Below are 24,524 nucleotides of genomic sequence, written 5' to 3'. Positions count from 1 at the left end.
AAAAATATCTCCAAAATTCTAAACAAACATAAGATCCAAGTCCGATTCAGTACAGTATATAAAATCCGTGATCTATTCCATCTGTGAAGGATGTAATTCCTGACTTGCAATACCCTGGAGTCTATAAACTGAGTTGCAGCTGTGGTGATTGTTACATTGGGGAAACGAAACGTCATGTCTCTGATCGTGTCCGTGAGCACAAGTCAGATCTTATTTGACAGGTACTATTCTACTTTACCGAGTGTTGACATCCCCAGCGTTTAACAGTACTTTCCTTTTTGTATTTGGATTGTCAACCAACATCGCGTACGACTTGTACACCTATTGTTCTCTTTTAGCCCCCCCACCTCAGTCCCATTCATTGGCTACCACATTCAGATAAGCCCCTCCCCCTCCGCCCTTAACTTGTATTTAAGAGCTCGTCTCTTGGAATTTTGCCTCACTGGATACAATAAATCTAGCTGTGACGGTCCCACCTGATGACGGAGACTTGTGTTGCCTCCGAAACGTCGTGATTTATAATTGTATTTCTATTATTATTATTTCAATTATTTTTATTATTTACTTTTACCTACGTGACTTTACCAAAAAAAGAAAAGAAAAAAAACCTAAGAGTGTGACACTGATATCGGCTAAATTTGCCAATGCTGCCACATTAGTTAAACACGTAGGCTTTCGCGACCAATATCATCCATAATTTCGGTTTTTGGGGTTAGATGGCGTAATATTAATCAGAATATTGCATGAATATACGCGATCTAACCCCCCAAAACCTGTACTGTGGCTGACACATTACCTGCACATCACTCAAATGGGATGACGGTACACACAATGGGCAGCGACGTCGCACTCCGACTACGAACACTTGGCAGGACCCTCCTGACAAAAGTGTCATGAGACTCAATGATGTTTTCCTGGAGTTTAGAAACATCACAAACGGAATATTTATACCGGAGGAATCCGATGAAGCTACACAGCTCTTTTTCACAGATGCAATGATAACACTGTGTTATGAAAAAAAAAATGTTCCTGGGTAGTGTTATTTTCCAATTGCCTATGCCTCAAAAGTACATAAAATTACTATTATTCCCCACAAATTCTGCTTTTATGACCAGGGCAGTGATATTTTGAAATTTACCTATTTTCAATGACAAAACGTGTGCATTTGTGTCATTCCTTCACGTAAAGTCCTGGTCACAAAAGCAAAGCTTGTGGGGAATAATAGACATTTTATATACTTTTGAGGCATAAGCAATAAGAAAAGAACACTTACTACCCAGGAACAAAAATCGTGTTACATAGTGTAATAAAGAACCATAGTGCAGGGCCAAAACATGGCTTTGCAGCCCACCACACAGTCCAACGTTTCGGCCACATGAGGGCCTTCGAATTTAGCTGCCACCCCCGCCACTGCCCCCCTCCTGTAACCTGAGTGACTTTGCAGGAATCGATTATCGATTAGCGCAATATTACAACACCACGTGCAAGAATCGCCGAATCGATTCGCACCCGGAAAACCGTCGGGGAAAACGTCGCACGAGTTGGACGCCTTAACAGCGGCGGTAACACGATCGTGTAGGCAGGTGTTGTTGTTGTTATTTGAGATATTAACGGTGTGTTGTTGTGTTGGGATGTCGTGGGGTCCCGTGCTACTGCAGGCGAGCTTCCTGCTGCTGCTGGCTCTGGGCATTTGGGATGTGCTGCTCGGATTCCAGGAGAACGAATGCACAATGACCTACATGTTCCAGTACCCGGAGTATATCGACGTGGTGAGTGACACATGGATCTCTCCTCTCCTTGTTTGTCTCGTGTCTCTTCTCCCGCAGGAATTCAAGTGATTCTATTGCTGTCCTGTACGCATTTGATCAGAATCACCCGGAATGGGACGGATCCCGAAAGCGAGAAGCAGCTTTTGAGTTTTTCCTGGATTTTTCTGTATGCGCATAGTCACTTTAAGATGTTTTCTTGTTCATGTTTTTTTTGTTTGTTGCGGTTGCACCCGATTCAAGAGCCGAATGGCTCACAGGGCTATACCAAATAAATGCAACTGGGAAAAAAACAGCCCAGACATCGTGTCGCCATCATGGCCGTGCATAGCAGGTGCCATGGGCTGCTGCGAGGCTACGTAGAGGGCAGTGTAGGAAAAATATCTTCTGTACTTCAACGTTTTAAACTCACCGTCGTGGTGAAGTGTGGTCAAATAACCTCTACGGCCTGCAAGTCGTTGGGAGGTCCTTTGTCAAGCGGTGAATTGACAAAGGCAGCAGTACAACACGATCATATATGTGTAATAAACGACTGGACCACGATGTCTGGCTCAGTGTCCTTTATTATTCGGTTCGTGCTGTACACCCACACGGCTGTCTTTACTCTGTAGCTTCTCCACGGTGCTGACTCCAATGTCGGCCCGATCCACAACAGCAGCTCCGCTGCTGTTTCTCTCACACAGCCCCCCTTGGCTGTACTCGCTGCTGCTCTTCTCCCTCCGCAGCTCTCACAGCTTCTTGCTCTCTCTCTCTCTCCGCAGCTCCCTCCTGGCAGCCACACCGCTGCCTCTAACAAGCAGCCCCCTCTCTCTCTCTCTCCGCAGCTCCTCCTGGCAGCCACACCGCTGCCTCTAACACGCAGCCCTCCTGGCTGTCTCCTCCGCAGCTGCACACCACTCCGCAGCTTCCTCTTATCTTCAAGGGTTGGCTCCCGATGGCCGTCGGCGCCCCCCCCTCTCCACACTTGCCCGCGTGGCCTCACTCTTTTCCGCTCACACCCCGACTGCCTTCCCCTTCCGGTTTACCCGCTTAAGGCCCCGAACCTTCCCCCCACGTCACATGACTCCACCCCCCGTGACGTCACCTCCGGAAGGTCGCTTACGCCCGCATTACACCACCCTCCCCCGTAGAAAAATCCCAGCCGACCTCGGCTGACCAATAGCAAATCGTAATGCGGCGAACCGAGCTTCCCCCCCTAAAGGACACTAAGCATATAATGTAACAGCAAGAACAACAACAACGCAATTAACATCAACGAACGTACAAAAGCATGCAATAAATACAACTGTAAGAAAAAATAACAAGACAGCAACAATCAACGAAACGTAAGCGATTTGGAACGTGTGCGGGTCGCCGGCCCGTCCCGGACGGTCGGCGGCCCACTCGCAGAACGGGAACGCGATGAAAGTCGAGGAATGACAGGGGGTAATCCCCCTGTCGCAGCTGGAAGTCCACCGACGTCCCGTGTCCCTAAAGAGTTAGTCTTGGGCTTGTCCTGTGACCGTGCCCGCAGCTGGGTCGGAAGGGCTGCAGGGCTCGAAGGTCCCGCAGACCTGGCAGGCGTCCTCCGAGCAGGGCCCCTCGTCCCCCGCAATGTCACGGCCGGCCTGTCTGGAACAGGTACGACAGGCGCTCTAGCGAGATCAATGGACGCAGGCAGGGGAGAGTCAGCAGCAACAGACCCCGGCAAGGCAACATTGGGGGATGACGCATCATGTAAGGGAGCAACATATGGTTTCAAGCGCGACGTATGCACAACCCAGCGACGAGACCCAATCTGGACGCGTGCTGACTGGGTTGGGAACCGCAATGAGGCGTACGGGACCATGCCAGGGTTTGTGCAATTTCGGCGAGGTCCCCGGACGTACCTGTGGACAATGAAGCCAGGCTAGGTCCCCAACCTTCCAAGGGCACTCCCCCTCAGACCGTCGCGCATATCGCTCGTTCCGGGCCTGGGCTTTGGCCGTAGCCACGCGGGCATTCTCCCGCGCCTCCGTGACTCGGCGAACCGTGTCCTGAATGTATTCAGGAAGTGGTTTACGAGGTCCCTTCACCCCAGTTCCCAATTGCACATCCACCGGCGGCACGTTTTCCCGACCATACATAAGGTAAAACGGCGAATATCCTGTAGCCGCATGAGGCGTCATCCTGTACGCCGAAAGCACCCCGGGGATGTGCAGATCCCAATCTGATTGTTGTTCACTCACGGTGTGGCAAAGCATGGCAGACAATGTCCTGTTCAGCCGTTCAACCATACCATCCGTCTGCGGATGGTATGGGGATGTCCGTACTTTCTTAGTCCCAAGGCCCGCGCACACTTCCGCCAATAATTTAGAAGAGAAATTCCTGCCCTGGTCCGTGAGGAGTCTCTCAGGCGCCCCCTTATCCATAATATACCCAAACAAAAAGGCGTCGGTAATGGCCGCGGCCGACTGATCGGGCAACGGCCAGGCCATCGGCCAACGGGAGAGGTACTCAACCCCTACCAGCAAATATTTATTACCCCTCGCCGATGGTGGAAAAGGTCCCAATATGTCCAGCGCCACCAATTCATTGACTCGAGACACCTGAATCGACTGGAGAGGCGGCACGTAAGGATGTTTCGGCGGCTTACGTTGTGCACACGCAGGGCACGCGCGCACGTGCCCTACGACATCTGTCGCCATGCCGTGCCAAAAATAATGACGTTGCAACGTCAACAAGGTCTTCTGCACCCCTAAATGTAAGAGAGTGTCACAATGGAGGGTTCTAATCAACTCGAACCGCAAGGACGTTGGTACCACCAGGCGCCAACGTTCCTGGAACCCCTCCCGCCACATAAGCAGACCATCTCGGAGAGCGGTTTGCGGCCCCACAGCCGTACTCGGACTCCCATTGTCCTTAGCAGACCGCTTCCGCAAGGACACCAATGACTCATCCATCATCTGTTCCCGGATCCAGACAGACCGCGGCAGATTCAAAACCCCGTCAGCCGGTCCCGGTTCCATCGGAGTATCCGACTTCTCGACGGCCAACGTGAGCGGCTGAGGGGGGTTTGGAATCGGCGAACACCTATGCGTCCCCGACTCACATTTACAAGGGGCGCGCCGCGGTAATCTAGAAAGTGCGTCAGCGTTCGCATGGCGCACTCCCTTCCGATGTTGAATTTGGAAGGAAAATTCCTGTAGCGTGTCCAACCAACGTGCCAACTGTCCGGATGGCTGGTCAATTTTAAGGGCATATTGCAAGGCCGCATGATCCGTACGCACAATAAAAGAACGACCATAAAGGTATGGTCGAAATTGCCGTAGGAAAAAAACAACCGCCAATAGTTCTCTGCGAGTGACACAGTAGCGGGTTTCCGCAGGAGACAAGACTCGGCTACCATACACCACGACACGCTCTACACCCCCTTTAGACTGTGATAACACCGCCCCAATACCTGTGTCACTCGCGTCCGTATCAAGAATGAATGGGTGATCGAAATCGGGATAATCCAATGTTGGGGCCGTGGCCAATAGATCACGCAGACTCCAAAAGGCCGCCTCCTCCGGCTGTCCCCAAACAAACTTCCGTCCTTTACCCGTAAGGAGATGCAAAGGCCTCGCAATCGTCGCAAAACCCGGCACGAATCTTCGGTAATACGAGGCAAATCCCAAAAACCGCCGAACATCCCCCACGGTGGCCGGAGTCGGCCAATCCCGGACGCACGCCGTCTTTTCCGGATCCGTGGACACTCCCTCAGCGCTCACAATGTGCCCCAAATAGCGGACGGACCGTTGCAGTAGGTGACATTTCTTTGGTTTGAATTTCAATTTGGCAGAACGCATCCTCGTGAACACTGTCTCCAGCCGCGTCAAATGTTCATCAAATGTGCGGCTGAAGACAATGATATCGTCCAAATATATAAGACATGTCTCCCACTGCAACCCCGTCAAAACGAGCTCCATCAATCTTTGAAATGTAGCAGGGGCCGCATTCAATCCCATCGGGAGACAGTTGAATTGAAATAACCCCTGCGGCGTACGGAATGCGGTTTTCTCCCGTGAGGACTCGTCAAGGGGAAGCTGCCAAAATCCCGAAGAGAGGTCCAGTGTGGAAAAGAACTTAGCCCCCGACAATGCGTCGAGGGAGTCATCCATACGCGGCAGGGGGTACGCATCTGCCACCGATATCTTATTCAATTTGCGGAAATCAACACAAAATCGCAATTTGCCATCCTTCTTAACCAAGACGACTGGAGCGCCCCATGGGCTGTTAGATGGCGATATAATGTCCGCAGCCAACATGTCTTCCACTGCCCCCCGTACGTGTTCTCGCTCCGCAGGACTCATCCGATGCGAATTTAATCGAATAGGGGCAGCATCGCCCGTCTCAATGTGATGGTAAAGCAAGGAAGTGCGGCCCAAATCCAAATCATCGGAGCTGAACACATCGGAATATGTCAACAACAATTTACGCAGCGCACCACGTTGCTCCATGGACAGGGAAGAATTTTCGTCACATAAATGAGCAACCCAACGATCATCCGAACTCCTTGGCTCGGAAACCCCAGCAACAACTCCCCGGCTATGTGGACAATCATGGGTCGCAAACGCCGTAGTGGCATGTGCCACAACCGTACCGGCCGGGACACGGACGTTTTCTCCCCCCGCATTAAGCACCTGTAAAAACGGTAATTGATCCGGCCGGACGATGGTCTGTGCCCCCACTAACGCCAACCCGGTTGTTATCGTGGCGGACGGTGACAACAAGACCCCTACTGCTCCTAGCCGATCAGGCAGGGGCTTCCGATACCGCAAGGGTATAAGCATCTGTGTACCAGGTGGGATGTCCACAGATGCGACGGACAGCGCCTGAACTTGTACGGCCGAAGCAGGTCGCCCCCAGGGCGACGGCAGAAACGAGATTTGACGGCCCCCCGGCAGTTCAATACAATTCTCATTGATTTTGATCAAAATGGGCATCTTAGCCAAAAAATCGGTGCCTAACAAACAAGGAACCGCCAAAGATCTCGATATCAACACAACACCCGAGGCCGACACATCCCCAATAGATATCTTAGCATCCACCTGACCCACGATACCCATGCTACCCCCGTTCGCAGCGACGCACGACCCATAAACCGGACGCACAGCCCCCGACGGAATGCCCAACAGATGGAAAATGACATCCGATATAATAGTCGCAGACGCCCCCGAGTCAACCAAAATGCGCACGTCCACACCTTGTATGGACCCCGGTACAGTGGACGAACCCGTAGCGGCCGCGACAACTCTCCGTGCCAATTTGCGCCACTGCGTAACTGAATGAAAAGGCCCCGTCGATGGCCTTTCTTTAACAACAACAATAGGATCGCGCAACACAGGTGGTGGGTGAGGTGGAAAGCCTTGCCGAGTGTCTGGTGCGTGCCGACATGCCTGTTTCGGAGGATCTTTAGCCGACTTGACCGGTGCCGAGGCCTCCTGCTGCGGCGGAGCCGGGAAGCGGGCCCAGCAGTCTCTGGCGTAGTGGCCCCTACGCCCGCAGCGGAAACATTCGGCCTCGTTGCGCCGAAGCGCAGGCCTCGCCTCCTGACGGCCCCGTTCTGGTAGCACCGCGCGCGGTCTCGGCCCGCCGCGTCCCGTCCATGGAGCGGAGGCGGCCGTCAGTTGTTGAGGGCCCCGGTCATCCGGAACATAGACGGCCTGCGCAGGGTTCCACCCCAGCGCCTCCCCTTCTTTGACGGGCCCCCCCGTCCACGCCGTCACTTGTTTCCAGCGACGGAGGTTGAATTGCGCATCGAGACACTTAGCAGCCATCCGGGAAGTTAGCTTCTCATGCCCACACACAGGCATGGGGATCCCTAGATCCCGAGACAGCTCCAACATTTTCCCTAATATGAGAGGCTCAAGCAGGTCCTGTGGCGTCTCAGGATAAGCTGCCATGGCCAGCTCCAGCACCGCACCCCTGAACGCCACGGGTGACTCCTCTGGTGCTCGTTGTCGTTGAGCGAATCGCCGATGCGCATCATCTGGTGGCTCATAAGCATCGGCCATTTCTTGAAAAACACCACATAAAGTTGCCTTCTTATCGGTCGCTATGGAACGGAAGAATCGGACAGATTCGTCGTCCAGGAGAGTCGGCAACACCTCCAAAGCCTCCGCATCGGTCCATCTTGCTGTGCGTACCGCCGCCAAAAAGCGGCAGGCGAACGCGCTCCAGTCCCCACCGACGGAAAATTCTTTAACCGTTGTAAGGTGGCGACTCCGACTCCTCTTCCCGCCGTCTTCCAATGGTGGCGGTTGTGATGGCAAATTCAAAATGGCGTCGGCCCGCGGCGTGGCCAAGATGGCGGTTTGGCGCCACGGAGCGCGCAAAATGGCGGCCTCTTGCCGCGTGGGCAATGGCGGCGGCAGGACAGGCAACGTGGCGGCCCGCGGAGCACCACTTGCATCATCCATCGTCCCTGGCGCGACGAGATGGCATAGATGCGCCAGGACGTCCTTAAGTGCCTCCAGTTGTACCGCCATCGCTTGCCATCGTTGATCCGCGTCTGATGATGTCGACGGACCCGCCACCGTGCCAACATCCTCCACTCCCGTTCCCGTGGTCGCCTCAGCCGGGCTCTCCTCCACCACCCCAACAGGATCCGTGGTTGGGGGGAGTTCGTCGTCGTCGGACGAAGAAACCGATGCAGGCGCCGGATTAACTTTCTTCCTCACTTGTTTCGACATGCCGTTGCACTTCCGACACCAGTGTAATAAACGACTGGACCACGATGTCTGGCTCAGTGTCCTTTATTATTCGGTTCGTGCTGTACACCCACACGGCTGTCTTTACTCTGTAGCTTCTCCACGGTGCTGACTCCAATGTCGGCCCGATCCACAACAGCAGCTCCGCTGCTGTTTCTCTCACACAGCCTCCCTTGGCTGTACTCGCTGCTGCTCTTCTCCCTCCGCAGCTCTCACAGCTTCTTGCTCTCTCTCTCTCTCTCCGCAGCTCCCTCCTGGCAGCCACACCGCTGCCTCTAACAAGCAGCCCCCTCTCTAGTGCATATGTACAAGCCGTGTCGGAATTGCATACCTCTAAATGTCCAGTTAATTTATGTAAGTGTCCCGTTTCCAAATAAAAAATTAGTCTTTTTGCGTACACTATTGTATGCATGTTCACATTCATTGTTGTTTTGATCATTGTGTCCCTGCGCTCACCGGCCATATGGTACTGCTTCGGAAATTTTGTGGATTCATCATCCGTTCGGGGTCGAAAAGATGGGCACTGAAGACAATCGTAGTCATTCTTTCGGGGAGACTGGTGACGGTAATGTCACCAATAATATATACCACGTTAAATGTGATTACCGTATTATTCAATGTGGCTAAAGTCCAATTATGAGACAAATATTACTCGGTGGCAGAGTTGGTTGGGAAAGTGCTGCCCCCTATTTTGTGGAATAGAAGTTCACTTGAAGTGATCTCAGAGGTAGCTCTTTGATATCTGCTTCCGTGGGCTGTTCTTTAACACAAAGTGTTGCACTCCTATGAAATAAATCTCAATGTATACTTTGATTATTTAACACCGATAGTACATTCGCATTAAAATTAAATTTATAAAAAATGGAAAATAAGTACAGACGATAATGTTGTGTGCTGTGCCATGATGTGTGCTGTATCCACCTTGTATAGAAGCCAGCTGTGCGGCCTCCCCTGCCGCACAGGCGCTCTGGGTACGATCTCTTTGTGTACGGAGAGGGCCCGTATGCTGAAGCCCTTCAGAGCCTGCGGCCCGATGGCATTCCCGTGCTCTTCCTCCCCGGCAACGCTGGCAGCCACCGCCAGGGTGGGTGCTGCACATTCATCCCCTCGTCACCTCTACAAGCGCTGTCGGACAGCGGTAGTGCTCCTATATGTGATGACAGTGTGGGTAACTGTCTTCTGTTGAACATGTGGTGGCTGCTGTCTCATATGGAACAAGCTTTGGCCTTGGCTGCTGAAGGTTTGAAGTATGATGTTGAAGTAACTTTCCAATGAGTGTGGTTATTCTTCCAGTCTGTTACATTTTGGGGCTGTCATTGGGAATATTGCTGGGTGGTGCTGTGGTCCGAGCACTCAACTCCCAATAAGAAGATTTCAGGTTAAATTCCCAGCCAGGGGTCAACTTGGCCATTTGTATTCTAGGGAACAATTTTACTAACCTAGGGAGAGACTGGCCATCACCATAGTTGTATGAAATTTTCATGACTACTTCAGGGTCCATAGTGGAAATGAGCACTGCTCAATGGTTGCTTGAGCTGAGATACGTTTAACTGCCTTTTAATTTTGGGAACAGCTCTGCCATGTTTTGAACCTAATTCAAATATAGCCCAGAGCATTATGCAGTACTTTTTTGACGAGGAGGCCCTTGAGGCCACCTGTATTTTTTCCAATGTAGGAGACGTGCCCTGTGCCTCTTGTTCCACTCTTGTAAACCTATCGGGCCAGATTTGTAGCTTGACAAAACTGCTGAAACCCATCGTCGCTGGTATGTACGTTGAATTTATTTTACACCGCACGTAGCCAACTGTGCTAAGCGGCGGAGCGTGGGAAGGACAACAAACTAAACATAAAAAGCGTTTCTGAAGAAATTAGTTTTCAATTTAGATTTCAAAGTGCATAGGTCCAGTGGCTTCCTGATATCAGAAGGAAGACCATTCCAGATGGCCGCAGAAGCGCATCTGAAAGCGAGCGATGGTGATGGAGACATCAGCACATTTTTGCCCAAGATATCTCCAACAAGGATATTTCGCCAAACAGGTAAATTCCATTAGGAGAATTTTTTTTTGGAGCACTTACGCTGTGCTCTGTTGGCAGTGCGGTCGCTGGCGTCGGTGGCGCTGCGGAAGGCGGAGGATCTGCGCGGCGTGCGCTTTCACCTGGATGTGTACTCTGTGAGCTACAACGAGGAGCTGGCGGCACTGTACGGAGGCGTACTGGAGCGGCAGGTGCACTTTGCCACGCGCTGCGTCCACGCCGTTCTCTCCCTCTACAAGGTGAGCCACGAGTCATCGCCTTGATCTTGTGATCTCTCGCTATGATCTTGTGGTTGTTGGCGGGTAAAATAGAACAATGGATGGTCTGTCATTTGTCGTTCGCATACATTTCACCACAGTTTCTGGTTCTATACGTATTTATCTTGTGACTTATTTTGAGTATTGTTAATAATATGTAATTGTAAAATTTTAGATTTTTCATAAAATTTGTGCTTTAAAAATGTTTGCTGCATTCTTTAGTGTAATTTATTACATCTTGAGACAATTTTTATCATGTAGGAGCACACATCCAATTTTATATAATAGAAGTCATTGGGAAAGTTGGGTTCGAAATACGGAATTTTGCTTTATGGACAACTTTTCAGGAACGTATCTGTTCCGTACAACGAGGGATGCCCGTTTTTATCACCAAAGCCATAAACGCTCATTTTTATACCGCTGCGCCGTGCCCCCAGCACCAGGGGGAGGGCCGGCCACGCAGTGTGGTGCTGGTGGGCCACTCGATGGGCGGTGTGGTGGCTCGCGCCGTGCTGGCCGACCCGGCGTTCGATGCGTCGCTCGTGACGGTGCTCATCACGCAGGCCACGCCGCACGTCGCCCCTGTGCTCTCGCTGGACCCGTTGCTCACAGGTGCTGCAGCTACTACGTGCCCACATACACCAATTAACACCCTGCCTATCATAATAAAAAAGGCAAGGTCTCTCTATACCTACGGGCCGGTTACAGCCTGCGTCTTCATTTAATTCTAGCCACATGAGACTTACCACTTTTAACGACTCTACAAATCAAATTGGTCACTTCTGTATTTATGTTGAACTTATTTTGCACTGTACGTAGCCAACCATGCTAATCGGAGGTGCGATTAGCATGGTCCTCATTAAGGAAAAGGTTCCCCATCCCTGCTGTCTGGAAACTGGAACTGAAGATCTTGAAAAGCTCCCAGAACGTCAGACAACAAGTGATATTGTCCAAATACACTGGAGAGCTGTAGTTGTGGGCTTCATCCTGTGAGTTTCGTGTATGAAGAGATTTGCCATATGGTCATCACAAACCTTCCACGCACCATGTTCTCCGTGCTCAGCCGACACCCTGTGTTTGATCCATCGCCACACTTTCCCGCAGACTTCCACAAGCAGGTGAACAGACGCTGGGCGGAGCGGGCCCACAACCTAGGCCACGTGGCGGTGCTGTCGGTGGGGGGTGCCCACCGAGACCCCCAGGTCCGCGCCGGCCTCACCTCCCTGAGCGGCCTGGCCGACGAACACAACACCATCTCCGTCACGGTACACGAGCAATGCGATGAATGATCATAGTTTGGGATCATGATTTAATTTGAGTCGATTTTACTTATCTCGTTGTTTTTCTTTAAAAAAATTGTCTCAGTACAAAGTTTTTTCATCCATTCATCCAAATTAAAGATTAGCTGTATGCCTGTTACCAAACTTAATATAAGTTGCATACATTGTAAATAATTGATGTTCACATACACAATTCAACGCTTGTATGTTTGAGCGCAGAAATCGCTATTAATTCGACAAATGAATGCACCGTTGAAAATAATAATTTACTACATTTGTTTTTGGTGCCATTATTATTGCATAAAAATATTACGAAGGTGCTGTTTCACATACATAGTCTGTAGTAGTTTCAGAGCAATGTCTTATCCTAATTGAGTAATTTGCAGGTAATTTTTCAAATTTTCCAATTGTGGACCATGATGCAGGCACACTCATTTCTAATAATGTCACGGGATCTTTAGTGTGCGCTTGAAGAGGATGGTACATCATTTATGGTTAATACACCTGCAGTAATAACCAGAGTAGCCTGTCGGATTTCAACCGCAAGCCTACTGCTGGGCCATGTCACCGCATTCTCTACCATGTGCAAAGAGATAAGTTTTGTTATTTGAGGTTTTGTTGGGTTTTCTAAAGCGATAAGTAGATCAAAGGGGTGGAGCTGTGGTGATGTGGTTCATGCACTGCACTCTGAACCTGGCTACCTGAGTGATAACTGAACCTTTCCTGGGCCCTCTCTTAAAGCCACACAAAAAATTGCCATAACCAACACGACATGGGGAGGCATTCATTCACCAGCTGATTGACAAAGGGCTGCAAATTATGATTATTATTAAAATCTAAAGAGCTTGTTTTTCATAAACATGTTCTGCATTTGAATTACACCCATGTACCCCTAGGCCATGGCGGTACCGAAGACATGGATAAGCACAGATCACCAAGCCATCGTTTGGTAAGTATGGTTTTGGCCACATCAATAATTAACAGGGGTTACTGTTTGCAGGATTATTCAACTTGTGGTGGGCACAGAGTTATCTGAGTTGTCCTTGGGACCACATTGCAACTGATCTTTTCTGTTATTTGCTTTTTTGGAAACTCGCAAAATATAAATGGCAATATTGGTCGATAAAAAAGACCTTCACTATAGCTTTTTTTTACACCCTGTTTATATTCCATCTGTGCTATTGGCATCCTGTAATGAGACAGAAATATTTATTTGGAACTCTGCAGTTTCTGGAAGAACGGCCCCAGAAGATGACGTCACAGACGTACATTTAAAGTGGCTAAAATAAGCCTCTTTATGCACACTTGGGGTACACCTTTCCAGTGCTTTGTAGGTAAAAGTAATGTCTTCGCAGGTGTAAGGAGCTGATTCTGGCCACAGTACGGGCTCTTTTTGACATGGTGGATTCCAAAACCAGGCAAGTAAGTACCTTTGGTCAAACGTGGACTCACGTACAATGGAAGACACATTGTGGTCTGCTTGGTTGACACTGCCTGTGCTTGTTATACAGTGAGTAAATACATATATAATTTGATGAATGCATGCATAAAGGAGTCAGATATTTATCCTGCAAATGTAATCCCTGGTTAAACTCGCTATCATCTCATAAGCAGAGAACAATGGGCAAGAAGTGTTGTAGTCCAATCGGTTGACATTCCTTTTGCATGTTATAAAATAACATAAAACGTACATTTGAATTAATGTTTACGTAAATTAGTAAGATAACTTTGGTGGAGCGCCATACTCTTGGTTAAACTCCTTTTTTCTATCTTAAGCGCAGAACCTTATCCGAATGTTTCTTCGCAGCAGCTAGTTCTTTGTGTGTTGACTCCTGAATTCTGCATCTGCCACTGAATTTACGAGCTGCGCTTTTACCCAATGGACCGGTTGTGCTCCTTGTTATTGTTGTTGTTCTCACTCGTTGTCGTGGCAACCTTCTCCAGATTACAGATGATGCTGAGAAGAGGTTGGCCATACTGAGGCATCACTTTGTGCAGCACCCCGGACTCGGCTTCTCCCACGAGCGACGGCCCGCGGCATCTTTTCAAGGTGCGTGAGCGGCTTACGATTGACATTTGAGTGGGGAGGGTGTCCTGGAAGAACTCGAAAATCCACGTTTTTATTTATTTGAAGTAACCTACCCTAGTGAGATTTAAATGTTTGATAATTTAATCCACGAAGGTAAGTTTTAATTGACCTTCCCCGCACCTAATAATTTGTTCTTCCCCCCGCACCTCCGATTAGCAAGGTTGGCTACGTACGGTGCGAAAGAAGTTCAACATACATACAATTGCATGGCTGTACAATTAATATAATAATTCACTCACTTGGTCCACGTAATCCACTCGTGACATTGATCGAACATGAATTCAACTTTACTGTAAGGTTGTGGTACTATTAGGGACTTGAAAATAAGAAACATTTATCAAAGGGTTTCCCAAAAGTTGAATATAAAGCATGCAAAAATAACTATTAGCAAATATGCAAATGCATTGGCCCAAACAGCTACCCCATTGACTTCCATATTGGACAAACGCGCGTTGGAAAGCATCACAGGATCCATGCCTATGCATGATTGATCGTCGTTTATATAATTGTATATGTTTTTTTATTTCCTTTCAGCCAGGGTCTCATGGGTTTTTGTGCAGGAGCCACACTGGACTTTACAAAAAACCAAGGTAATGCAAGGGGCAGTCAGAAATGAATCATGTTGCAAATTTTAAAACATATGCAGCTCATCCTTTGTCACTGCCAAAGATGCTTGCCATGTCGGCTTTTAAAAGCTTAGCTCCACAAGTAGGTGCTCTGACACTGTAAGTCATTAATGATGCTTCTTTTAAACGACACGTTTACCTGCATAAAACAGCACATTTTATTGTTAACCGATGGGCTTTAAGGCAAAAATGTATATAATGCATAATTAATGTTGCTTGAATATATGGCTAGAGTAGTGATGTATGTTGTTTTGTCGGTCACATTTGTCTGTGCTAATGCACTCTGTGTTCCATCCTCTTAGGGCTATAAAACAACATATTTCGCTTTCCCCAGGCTGTCAGATGTTTACAGCCATCTTTACTGTCGAAGTCACAACTTGGTAAGTATTGTGGTTTTGTTATAAACAACATTTACGGAAAAATGTACGTTGAACTTCTTTCACTGATACGAGTATGAGTGAAAAGGGGCGATGAGATCGGTTCACGTGCAGGAGTGAGATGGATTGGACGGTCGCAGGACTGCGAGCGAATGGTGATGGCGTGGGGAGGCCTTTATCCAGCAGTGAATAGACTTTGGCCGATGGAGATGCTTAGCTACATGAATAATACAAAAACGATGTTTTTTTCCTTCTGCAGGACTCTACCAGCTGGCTATTCGGATGCACAGTGCACAACGAGACGTCCTGGTAAGACATTGGTGAAAGGAGTGAAATCTGAACAGATTGTGGCACACAAGTGATCCATTACTTTGAACGCGAGGGCTGTTGAACCACTAACATTTATGAAACTCCCAGACCTGCGGAGCTGTGAGATGGCCAAGAGATGGCAGCGCAGCAAGTGGGTTCTTGAAAGCATCTCTAAAGAATATTGAATGCTATCTCCTCTTACGTGTGTGGATGTTCTTACCCCGGTTTCCTCCCACTTGCCATAAACTCCTTTCAAAAGGAATTGGCCAAACGTCCCAAAGTACAGGACTCTTCTGAAAAAGTTTTGAGAATCATTGATGCTTCCGTGGATAAATGAATGACGATGATAGACAATGGCTAAGTATATATATATTGTTATTACATAAAGTTTTTGCGAATAGAGCAAAACCACTGATCCACATATTTATAAAAGTAATTTCCCAAATTTTGAACATCTGTGTCGCCAACGTCGCGGTTTTATCGCTGGGTTTTCCTCGCAAATAAATATGAAGACTTAGAAGCGATTCCAGGTCTCTATTCAGAATCCTGTATTGTTTACAATGCGTAATACTTTATGCATTGTCACGTGACATAATGGATTACTTCAGAAGGTCTATCTAGTGATGTCCGGTGCCTTGGTGAGGTTCGTTTGTGGAGACTTTCCTATTTAAGGAGTTGGCAACACTGACGAACATCGCGTACCGGGGATACTGCTGGTGTTTGGGGCACTGGTGGTGTGAGGCCGTGCTGGCCAGGACTGATCGCCATTGTCATTGCGTTCGCAGCACGGAGGGTGTGGACCTGTCCTGGGAGGCAGAGCTGCTGCCCTCACTTAAGGCAAGAAACATTTTCACAGGAAGCATTTTTGTCTCGTTTGCATGTTTGCAGAAACCCCAAAGTAAGGGTGAGGAACCTCACGCCCGTGGGCTGGGATATAGGACGCTACTTTAATACCGCCCCACGGCCACATGAGGCCAACTCCTTTGAAACAGCCTGATATTTATCGATCACAGCGGGCATCGAAGCCGCATTAATTGGGATCTAGAAAGGGGAAAATTTTGAACCTGGCAACAACACTTTGTTTCACCTGCAGACTGTTTTGCTGAAGCTGGAGGATCTTCCAGCACTGACGCATGTGGCCATCCTTGCACGCAGCACTGCTCTGGATGTAAGTACACACGCACAACAATAAAGATCTCCCTTGTAGCCTTAACAGACTTTTGGAACAAGTGCTGTTAGTGAGCAGTGCCTATGAAGGCCAGCACGGTACACAAGGGGTTGGGTGGCCAGCACCATGCCCAACCGCGTTTGTCTCCCCAGCGGCGATGTTTACACACTACACCAGGTACTCATTTCAGGTTGAGTCGACCTAGTGGTGGCCATGAGCGGGAGTCGAACTCGGGTCACCGGGCTCACAGCGCAGCACGCTAACCGCTGCACTACCGCTCCACACATACACGTACACACATTGATACGTGGACTCGCAGCATGTGGGAGAACTCCTGCATCGTCCATGTGTGTGCTTGTTTCTGGCCTTGTTCTGTTGACAGGGCAGCCTGGCGTGTGAGCTCATCGCCTGGAACAATCGGAGCAGCGCATTGCCTGTAACCAATGCTCTCTCACTAGGTACACACCAACACAGCGCTCAGTCATGAGTACTTCACGCAGTTATAGAGAACCAAAAAATGGCATTTTTCATCACAGATGTTTGCAAATTAAGGTCCAAGAGGCTGGAAATGGCCTGTGGTATGGGTTTGACTGGCCTGGTACGCCAGGGGTCGGCAACCAAAATAATAATAAGAGCGATTTTTGGGGGGGTTTTGGTTAAAAAAAACGTTATATTTTAAGACCCGCAATTCACGTGAATACATGACGGTGGTCCTAAATAAATAATGTCATGAAATAGTCCTTAAAGAGCCACGTGCAGCTCCGAAGCCACTGGTTGCCGACCGCTGCGGTACGCCAAACACTGGGTAAACAACTCGGGGGGGGTACTGTTTGCTGTCAACAGGCTACTTGATACCATTCTTGCTAACGGGCGTCACTATCGCTAATGTCACCTCAAGTTCACCAAGTTACCACGTGGCCCAGAGAGAGAGCCAGCCTTCAGATTTTGAACGTGGCCTGCGCTGGAAGATGATTGCACGTCATTGTTCTAGCTTAAAGTTCAAGTGTGAGTTTGCATAACTTGTTTAAAGTAAATTATAGTGATTATTATCAAAAATAGTCGTTGTGATTTCCTGTTTAAATGAGCATTCAGGCGGTGCTCAACGCCTGTGTCCAGTGGTGGAAATGCAACATTCCTTTATAATTATAATATTGTTTGACAATGATAGTAATTACATTTATAGATAAGAAATTATAGGAATAACTATGCTGTAATGTCGTTGTAATGTTTTGTGTTTTTACATTTTGTTCAAAAGGACTGACCTCCAATTCACTGTCCATACCTTCTGCTGGACTTCTGCATATTGTTAACCTCACAGATTTCGTACAGGCAAGTGGAAATATTATTCAGGAATCTTAAACAAGGCAATTTTTTTCGTAATGAAGTTTGTTTTGTTTTGCAAGAAAGCCTCTCAAGGCTTTTTTTGGGATCTTCCTCTTAAGTTGTCGCAGGCAGGGGGCGATGTGGCTGCAATCCCAAATGAGTAACTTGCTCAAAACATTGTCCCACTATTGCAAAGGATATGCTTAATATACAGTCAGATATAACTTTGGGCCCAAGTCATGTATTGGTTAAACTACTTTTCAGCTGAATATCTGCAGAAACATAACCACATTTGTAAAAAATATAAATTGTTTGGATTTACACCTCATGGTGTTAATTGCGTTTCTACTAACATTTGAAGCAAGACACTCTCACCTAATACATGCTGTCGTCTCTGCAGGTGTACCAGGCATTCACTGTTTATATCAAGCCCACCTGTGAGATCACATCAGGTGAGAGTTGATCGATGCAGTTAGTTCTAGTCATCCGAGACAATAGACAGATTTGTAAACTCTGGCCACACTGGAGCGTCACCAGTCACGTGACCATGTCTCTTGTTTCCGCAGCATCCCATCTGGTACGGTTGACTGTGCCCTGGTTCAAGGAAGACTCCTTCACCACTGTGAAGTGAGTGTTTTGTGCAAATGAATTTTGCAAATGCTATAGCTCATCGTGGTGGTTCAAACTTATTTCTTGTTCCGCTTGCACACCTACGTTATTTGTCCACTGGCATCGGTTGTAGAGGGCTTCGCGTCCAAGATAGTACAGTTGAGAGTGTATTTTGTTTAACCAGGATGAGAATGCAAAAGACCAGTAAAGTCACGTACAGAAATAAAATCTGAGCATAATACATTTATCATACCATAAGTCGGTTTGGTCAGATTTTATTGACTGATCACAGCACAATAATAAATGAAGTTGTACCTATGTTGACCATCTTCTGTTCCGTACATAGCCAACCATGCTAATAGGAAGTCGCAAGTCAAAGAAACGTTAAACAGATGTAGGGCGACATGTCCTCATATGTAAGGATACCTGTGAAATGCTAATGCAAGTGAAGTTAGAAGAATCGACAGCTTAGGTCATCCCCTCCTCTTCAGCAACCCAAACTGACCAGCATGGTCAAACAACGACTATGACTAACACTGCATTGGGAGACCTTTATCCAGCAGTGGATTCAAAACGGGCTGTCATTTATAAAAGCACTCTGAAGATCCCACCGAGCACAGAGGCATATTGTCTGATCCTCAAACTCCTCCACCAATTACGTTCGTGCCGTTGCCTGGTGTGTGTGTGTGTGCGTGCGTGCACGTGTGTCCGTTATAGTGCGTCGGATGTGACAGCGCTGTCTGTGAAGCTGCACACGGGCCGGCCACTGGGAAACGAGGCGATGCCCAGCCTCCAGCTGCACGGCCACGCTGATTGCCGTTACGAGGCGCGTGCCCTGTGCATCGCATTACGGAACACCCGCCGCGGGCATGAGGACAAACCGTAGTTGTGTAGTGTGGTTGGCGTAGGGCCCAGGTGTAAGGAATGAAATGCCCCCACCACCCTGCCACCCCACCCCCCGTGTTCTATCATCGTCCCCTCTCACCTCATGTCTCGGTGTGCTTTTATTTCTTTTTAAGCTTTTTTTTTATCATGTAAGGCCCATTGGGGCAATACAGCTCTTTTTTTCAGAAGCGACCTGGCCGCAAATGATAGCTCAACGAAGTGGCTTATCACGTGGACATTTATAGCAGCCAAATACTCGAAACGCACGTTGATTCTAAATGTGAAGGGGAAAAACCAGAGGACCTAGAGAAAAATCCACGTGACCATGGGGAGAGAGATATGCAAACTCCAAATATACAGGCATCAGGGTCGGAATCGAACCCACAATCTGTATACCAGGCGAGGTAGTTAACATCTCCGCACCACGGCACCCGCTTCTGTGATGTAGGCTGAAGCGTTTTAGTGTCACGTGGGAAGTTCACGTGCACACATGCGGCAGTCCCAGCCACCGGAGCAAAGAATTTGGTCCTGACGCCACTCTCGAGTCCCAACAATTTTGCCATCACCCTGGGAAAATATTCACATTGCCTACACCGAAAGCCAACACTGTCAAGGCCACCAGTCAACTGCCAGTGCTCGCCTTCCCTTCTTGTACCTAGGCCCATCTGGTCCGTGGGCCACAGTGCATTGGCACCGCCTGCATTCGACAGCTATGCCACTGGGCACTTGCTGGTCAAGTGCAGAAGAGATGTGCAGGTTTGCAAGTTTCTCACTGTTATCTGAGCAATACAGAAATGCAGTGCAACTAATTGTTTAAAATTATAACATTTTACCGATTGGGAATACACATAGCAACATCACCCCCTGCTGGCAGACTATATCCGTCTGTAAGATAAAAATAATTAACATAATTTGGCTGATTATTGCTCAGAGAAAGACATCTTGATTGGATTTTGAATGACATTCTATGATCATTCCTAGTCATGGCATACACAAAGGATGCCCCGAGTCTGGATAAAGATGCCGATTGAAGTGACTTCTGTACGAGTTTGTGGTGCGTTCCTAATTGCGAGAGTTGTAAATGAAATGTGTCGTCTCGTGAAATGATGGCGATATCGCACGATTGGAAAATTATTTGGGGAAAAAGGCAAAATTATTCAACCAATTGAGAAGCAACAGAAATGTGCACTTAGAAAAATGTTAATGCAGTTATGAAAAGGCAACGGAGCATTTGAGTGATTTATTTTATCCTTCTTTTATAGGTCACCATCAAGACGTCATTTTTAGAAGTGATGGGACAGGTAAGGCTCCATAATTAAATAAAAAACTACATTCAGGAAATACATCTTAACTTTACATCTCCATCGATGTCTATAAGCACAGTTTGTAACCGTGTTGACAAGCTTTTAAAGGTAAATTTTGATCACATGTTTCACCTCGTGTGTTTCCACCTCGTGAATTTGCCCGCAGTTCGTGCGTTTCCACGCCGAGTGCTTCCCTGCATACTTTGTGGCGAACATCCTGCTCGTGTTTGGCAAGCAGCTCTTAGATCAGCAGAGCAAAGGTGAGGTGTAAATGAAAGGTGGTGGGGGGAACACGTAACATAATTTCTGGTCGAATGGCTGTAATCATAGTTCGATGGGTCATAAATTGGGGCCCAAAATCTCAGAAGAGATGAGGGAACTGAAGGAAAAAAATAACTGCTGCTACGAATAATATTTCTGCAGAATTGGGTTTGGAGCTCGTGAGAATCGATAATGGACGTGTTAATAGATGCAACAAAACCATGAATGGCAAAAGAGTACAGATAGGGTAAGGGTTGAGGTTAGGGATAGGCATGTAGCTACTTTTTGGCTGCAGCATTATTGACTACTATATTTACCCAAGAATGTCAGTGTGTAACGCGCGTGACGTAACTCCACGTCAACCAGCCCCCCTCATTAATAATCATGAACATGTTACATGGTCTACATGGACCCGCCCCTCTTTAATAATCATGAACAGGAAGGGTCCTCCACATGGACCCCCGTCATTAATAATCATGAACGGGTGACGTCACTCCGCATGAAGACAGTGGAGCGGAAACGAAAATTTGTTTACGCAAAATAGCTTTCATTTTGACCTTTCTTTATGGAAATCAAAGCTAATAAATCAACGCAGCAACTAATATAACGAGCAAAACAAGGCAGTGTGTGTCCCGCGCGTGACATCACTCCACATGCACCCCCCCCCTTATTATTCATGTGTGCCTGGATTTTTTGACTAACGCAGAAGGGCGAGCGGCTATGATAAAAAAAAATTAAGCAAATTCGCTTTCGATTTTACGTATCTTTATAGAAAGTGAAGGCAATAAATAATTATACGTCGCATCACAGTGCATTTGGTGCCTTTATTAATTTCTTTGGCACGTCCAACGAAAGGTGAGTCTACTTTACGCATCCAAATTATGCTACAATAAACATTTCTCTGCTACTTTGCAGACATTGTATCGAATTCCAATTGTTTCCAACCCCAGCGAGCGAAAGCGGAAGATGAGTAAGTAGCAGAGCAGTGAATTGCAAGTAATTGAACGTCCGTTAAATACATTGCTACTGTGACATTACATCAGGTGTTTTATGACATAGTTTGCATGCAACAACCATTGCCGTTAATGCAGTGCTGTGGTCAAATGCTGTGAGGTGTTTTATGACTTCCTTTTGTGCAACATTCACTGCCATTAATACAGTGCTACGGTGAAATGCATTGAAGTGTTTGATTACATTCTTTTTTTCAATATTCCCTGCTATTACATTTAGACAAGATACAATTGTACTTTTATCAATTTATTCATAACTCTAATGCTTCTCCTTTGGTCTTCGTTATTTGCTAAGTTACTTCAGACAGTATCAGCACTCTACTTTCTTCACTCTTCGCTATCAAGCATCCATCGGTGAAAATACATTTGTCAGTTAACAGCTTCAGGTGATTTGAAAACAGTGTTAAAGTGAAGTTAGGCGTTTTTAAATTATACAGCCACATAGATTGCCTTTGCCTATTCTGTAAGATACCGAAGAATCCCTGGTCAAAAAAATTACCAATTTGAATGCTTTTTGCCTCAAAACTAGCTAGATTTGGCCCCTCTGCAGATCACCCCGCTCCTATACAGTGTCTAAAAAGTGTGAGGCAACCTTTTTCGCAGTGTTCCAGCTGCTGGAGCACGTTAAGTGTCGTAAGATCTAAATACGTCAAACAAAGAGGACAGAGATACTGCAGCTAAGAAACACCGTTTGCAAAGAGAAAGACAGCAGAGATGGAGAGCTCGCCAGAGCCACCGACATCATCACAAAGCTGTCCGGAGATATCCAAAATTATTACAGCTCTGTCTCGATCGTGTCGTAAGAGCGTGCGGACACATTGAATTACCCTCCAGAATTTCTTCACGATCAAACGCCTTCAGAAATGCCGCCACACACATTGGCACTGAATACAGGCATTATAATAATGCTGCTGCGACATCTTAACCCGAAGAATGGCTTTTGCAATGGAACGCGTTTGATGGTCAAATCATGACAAAATAACTTAATCACCGCAGAGATTGTATCGCAATGCAACCGAGGCGAAATCGTCTTCATCACGAGAATCCACCTAGCTCCAAGTGACGTCACTCTTACTTTCGTACTGAAACGACGACAAATTCCGATAATGCGATGACGATCAACAAGTTGCAGGGTCAGAATTTTTAAAATTTGGGTATTTATCTCAATGAACCCGTTTTTTCCCATGGCCAGTTGTACGTGGCTCTGTCTAGATTTAAATATCCTCAGCGGATCAAAGTGTTCATCAAGGATCGCCAACTGCAGGGAAATCTTTTGAACAGTGATAAGAGATTCACACTAAATGTCGTATACTGTACTGAGAAATCTTCCAAAGTCCTTAATTTCATTTAATAAATTAAGAAAAATATCTTAATGTACTTTGTTTCATGAAGTCACATTAAGGACATATGAACCTTATGGCAGGAACCCGGGGTCCCAAAAACCCCCGGCTCTCGCACGAACTGCGTTACGACGTCATTTTATGTCTTGTTGAAGGCGAACGATACGCCAATCTATTCCTCTCGATGAGCTCTACACGATGCTCTAATCAAACTTTCCAAGTTTTGTTTATGACTACGGCGATTTTGACAACGACAGGTGCTTGGTCAAGTACGAGAGGATTGATTTCTGGTGGGTCACGGTGTTTATGTGCGCGGTGCGACGGAGTCGCCAACAATAAATACATTTATTACGATTTTGACTTGCGTTTATTTGGGACCCCGGGGTCCTGTCATAAGGTTCATATGAAAGGTTGCAATGTTGCGCTTCTATGCCAAGTGTTTTTAGAATCTTTCGACCTTGGCACTTGCCGCTATGTGTTGACATATTTGGTGATAAATTTTTGTTTCAATCTGTGGTTTACAACCGAGGGCTCTGAGCTGCTCTCCTCGTGACCTGCCGTGACCCCTGAGCCTGCCCATGTTGCGCAAGCGTCAACCCCTGTGCCCCTTTGTCTTCTCAGAGCCGTGCCCCCCATTCCAAGCTGCCATTGAAGTGGCCGCCAAGCCTTTCCACATACAGCCCTTCGTCAACCTCTTAAAGTTGTTTATGGGGTAAATAACATCTTTTGGCTTTTACTGTTTTAAAGTTCATATATTATTATCATGCTTTCTTAGTCCTCATGTGCCATGATCTATACACTGCTGGATGAAGGTCTCTCCAATCTGTCGCAGTCTGTTACATATTAGTCATTTATAGGCTTGTCATGATTCACCTCCCTCAGTAATTGGATGCATTTTCATGATTAGTGATTCATTTTTGTATCGTGTAACTTTTTAAAGTCGCATTCATAAAGTTGTTCCCCACAGCCTAAATGTCACATTACCATGTTTCCATATAATTTGCACAAATCGGCAATAATCTATCTTCACACACACCACTCAATGCAGCATTTTGAGAGCATCTATCCCTGATGATAGCCATGGCCAGGAATCAAACTTTGGGTTACTGGGTTAAGAGGACAGTATACAAACCACTGCACCACCACTGCACCATACTTATTTACATGTCGCCA

At 47.4% G+C, this 24,524-nt stretch overlaps 1 protein-coding gene across 1 annotated transcript in view; it reads left to right on the top strand.

The window, feature by feature from the left end:
- Positions 1-1,491: 1,491 nt before the first annotated feature.
- Positions 1,492-24,524, top strand: part of PGAP1 (post-GPI attachment to proteins inositol deacylase 1) — a 28,519-nt gene continuing 5,486 nt past the window's right edge. Inside the window, exons 1-21 of the mRNA XM_078595102.1 lie at positions 1,492-1,769; positions 9,410-9,563; positions 10,574-10,752; positions 11,208-11,382; positions 11,875-12,035; positions 12,947-12,999; positions 13,406-13,472; positions 13,995-14,100; positions 14,674-14,729; positions 15,068-15,145; positions 15,402-15,451; positions 16,237-16,282; positions 16,539-16,619; positions 17,002-17,077; positions 17,875-17,948; positions 18,343-18,394; positions 18,509-18,569; positions 19,269-19,377; positions 20,699-20,737; positions 20,907-21,000; positions 23,973-24,063. Of these exons, the coding sequence (XP_078451228.1) occupies positions 1,632-1,769; positions 9,410-9,563; positions 10,574-10,752; positions 11,208-11,382; positions 11,875-12,035; positions 12,947-12,999; positions 13,406-13,472; positions 13,995-14,100; positions 14,674-14,729; positions 15,068-15,145; positions 15,402-15,451; positions 16,237-16,282; positions 16,539-16,619; positions 17,002-17,077; positions 17,875-17,948; positions 18,343-18,394; positions 18,509-18,569; positions 19,269-19,377; positions 20,699-20,737; positions 20,907-21,000; positions 23,973-24,063 (1,940 nt within the window). The 5' untranslated portion in view covers positions 1,492-1,631. The remainder of the gene's footprint in view (positions 1,770-9,409; positions 9,564-10,573; positions 10,753-11,207; positions 11,383-11,874; positions 12,036-12,946; positions 13,000-13,405; positions 13,473-13,994; positions 14,101-14,673; positions 14,730-15,067; positions 15,146-15,401; positions 15,452-16,236; positions 16,283-16,538; positions 16,620-17,001; positions 17,078-17,874; positions 17,949-18,342; positions 18,395-18,508; positions 18,570-19,268; positions 19,378-20,698; positions 20,738-20,906; positions 21,001-23,972; positions 24,064-24,524) is intronic.

The sequence above is a fragment of the Lampetra planeri genome, chromosome 1 (genome assembly GCF_965212315.1).
Source record: "Lampetra planeri chromosome 1, kcLamPlan1.2.h2, whole genome shotgun sequence".
Classification (NCBI taxonomy): domain Eukaryota; kingdom Metazoa; phylum Chordata; class Hyperoartia; order Petromyzontiformes; family Petromyzontidae; genus Lampetra; species Lampetra planeri.
Note: the sequence above shows the minus strand (reverse complement) of the source record. Positions and strands in the feature narration are given on the sequence as shown.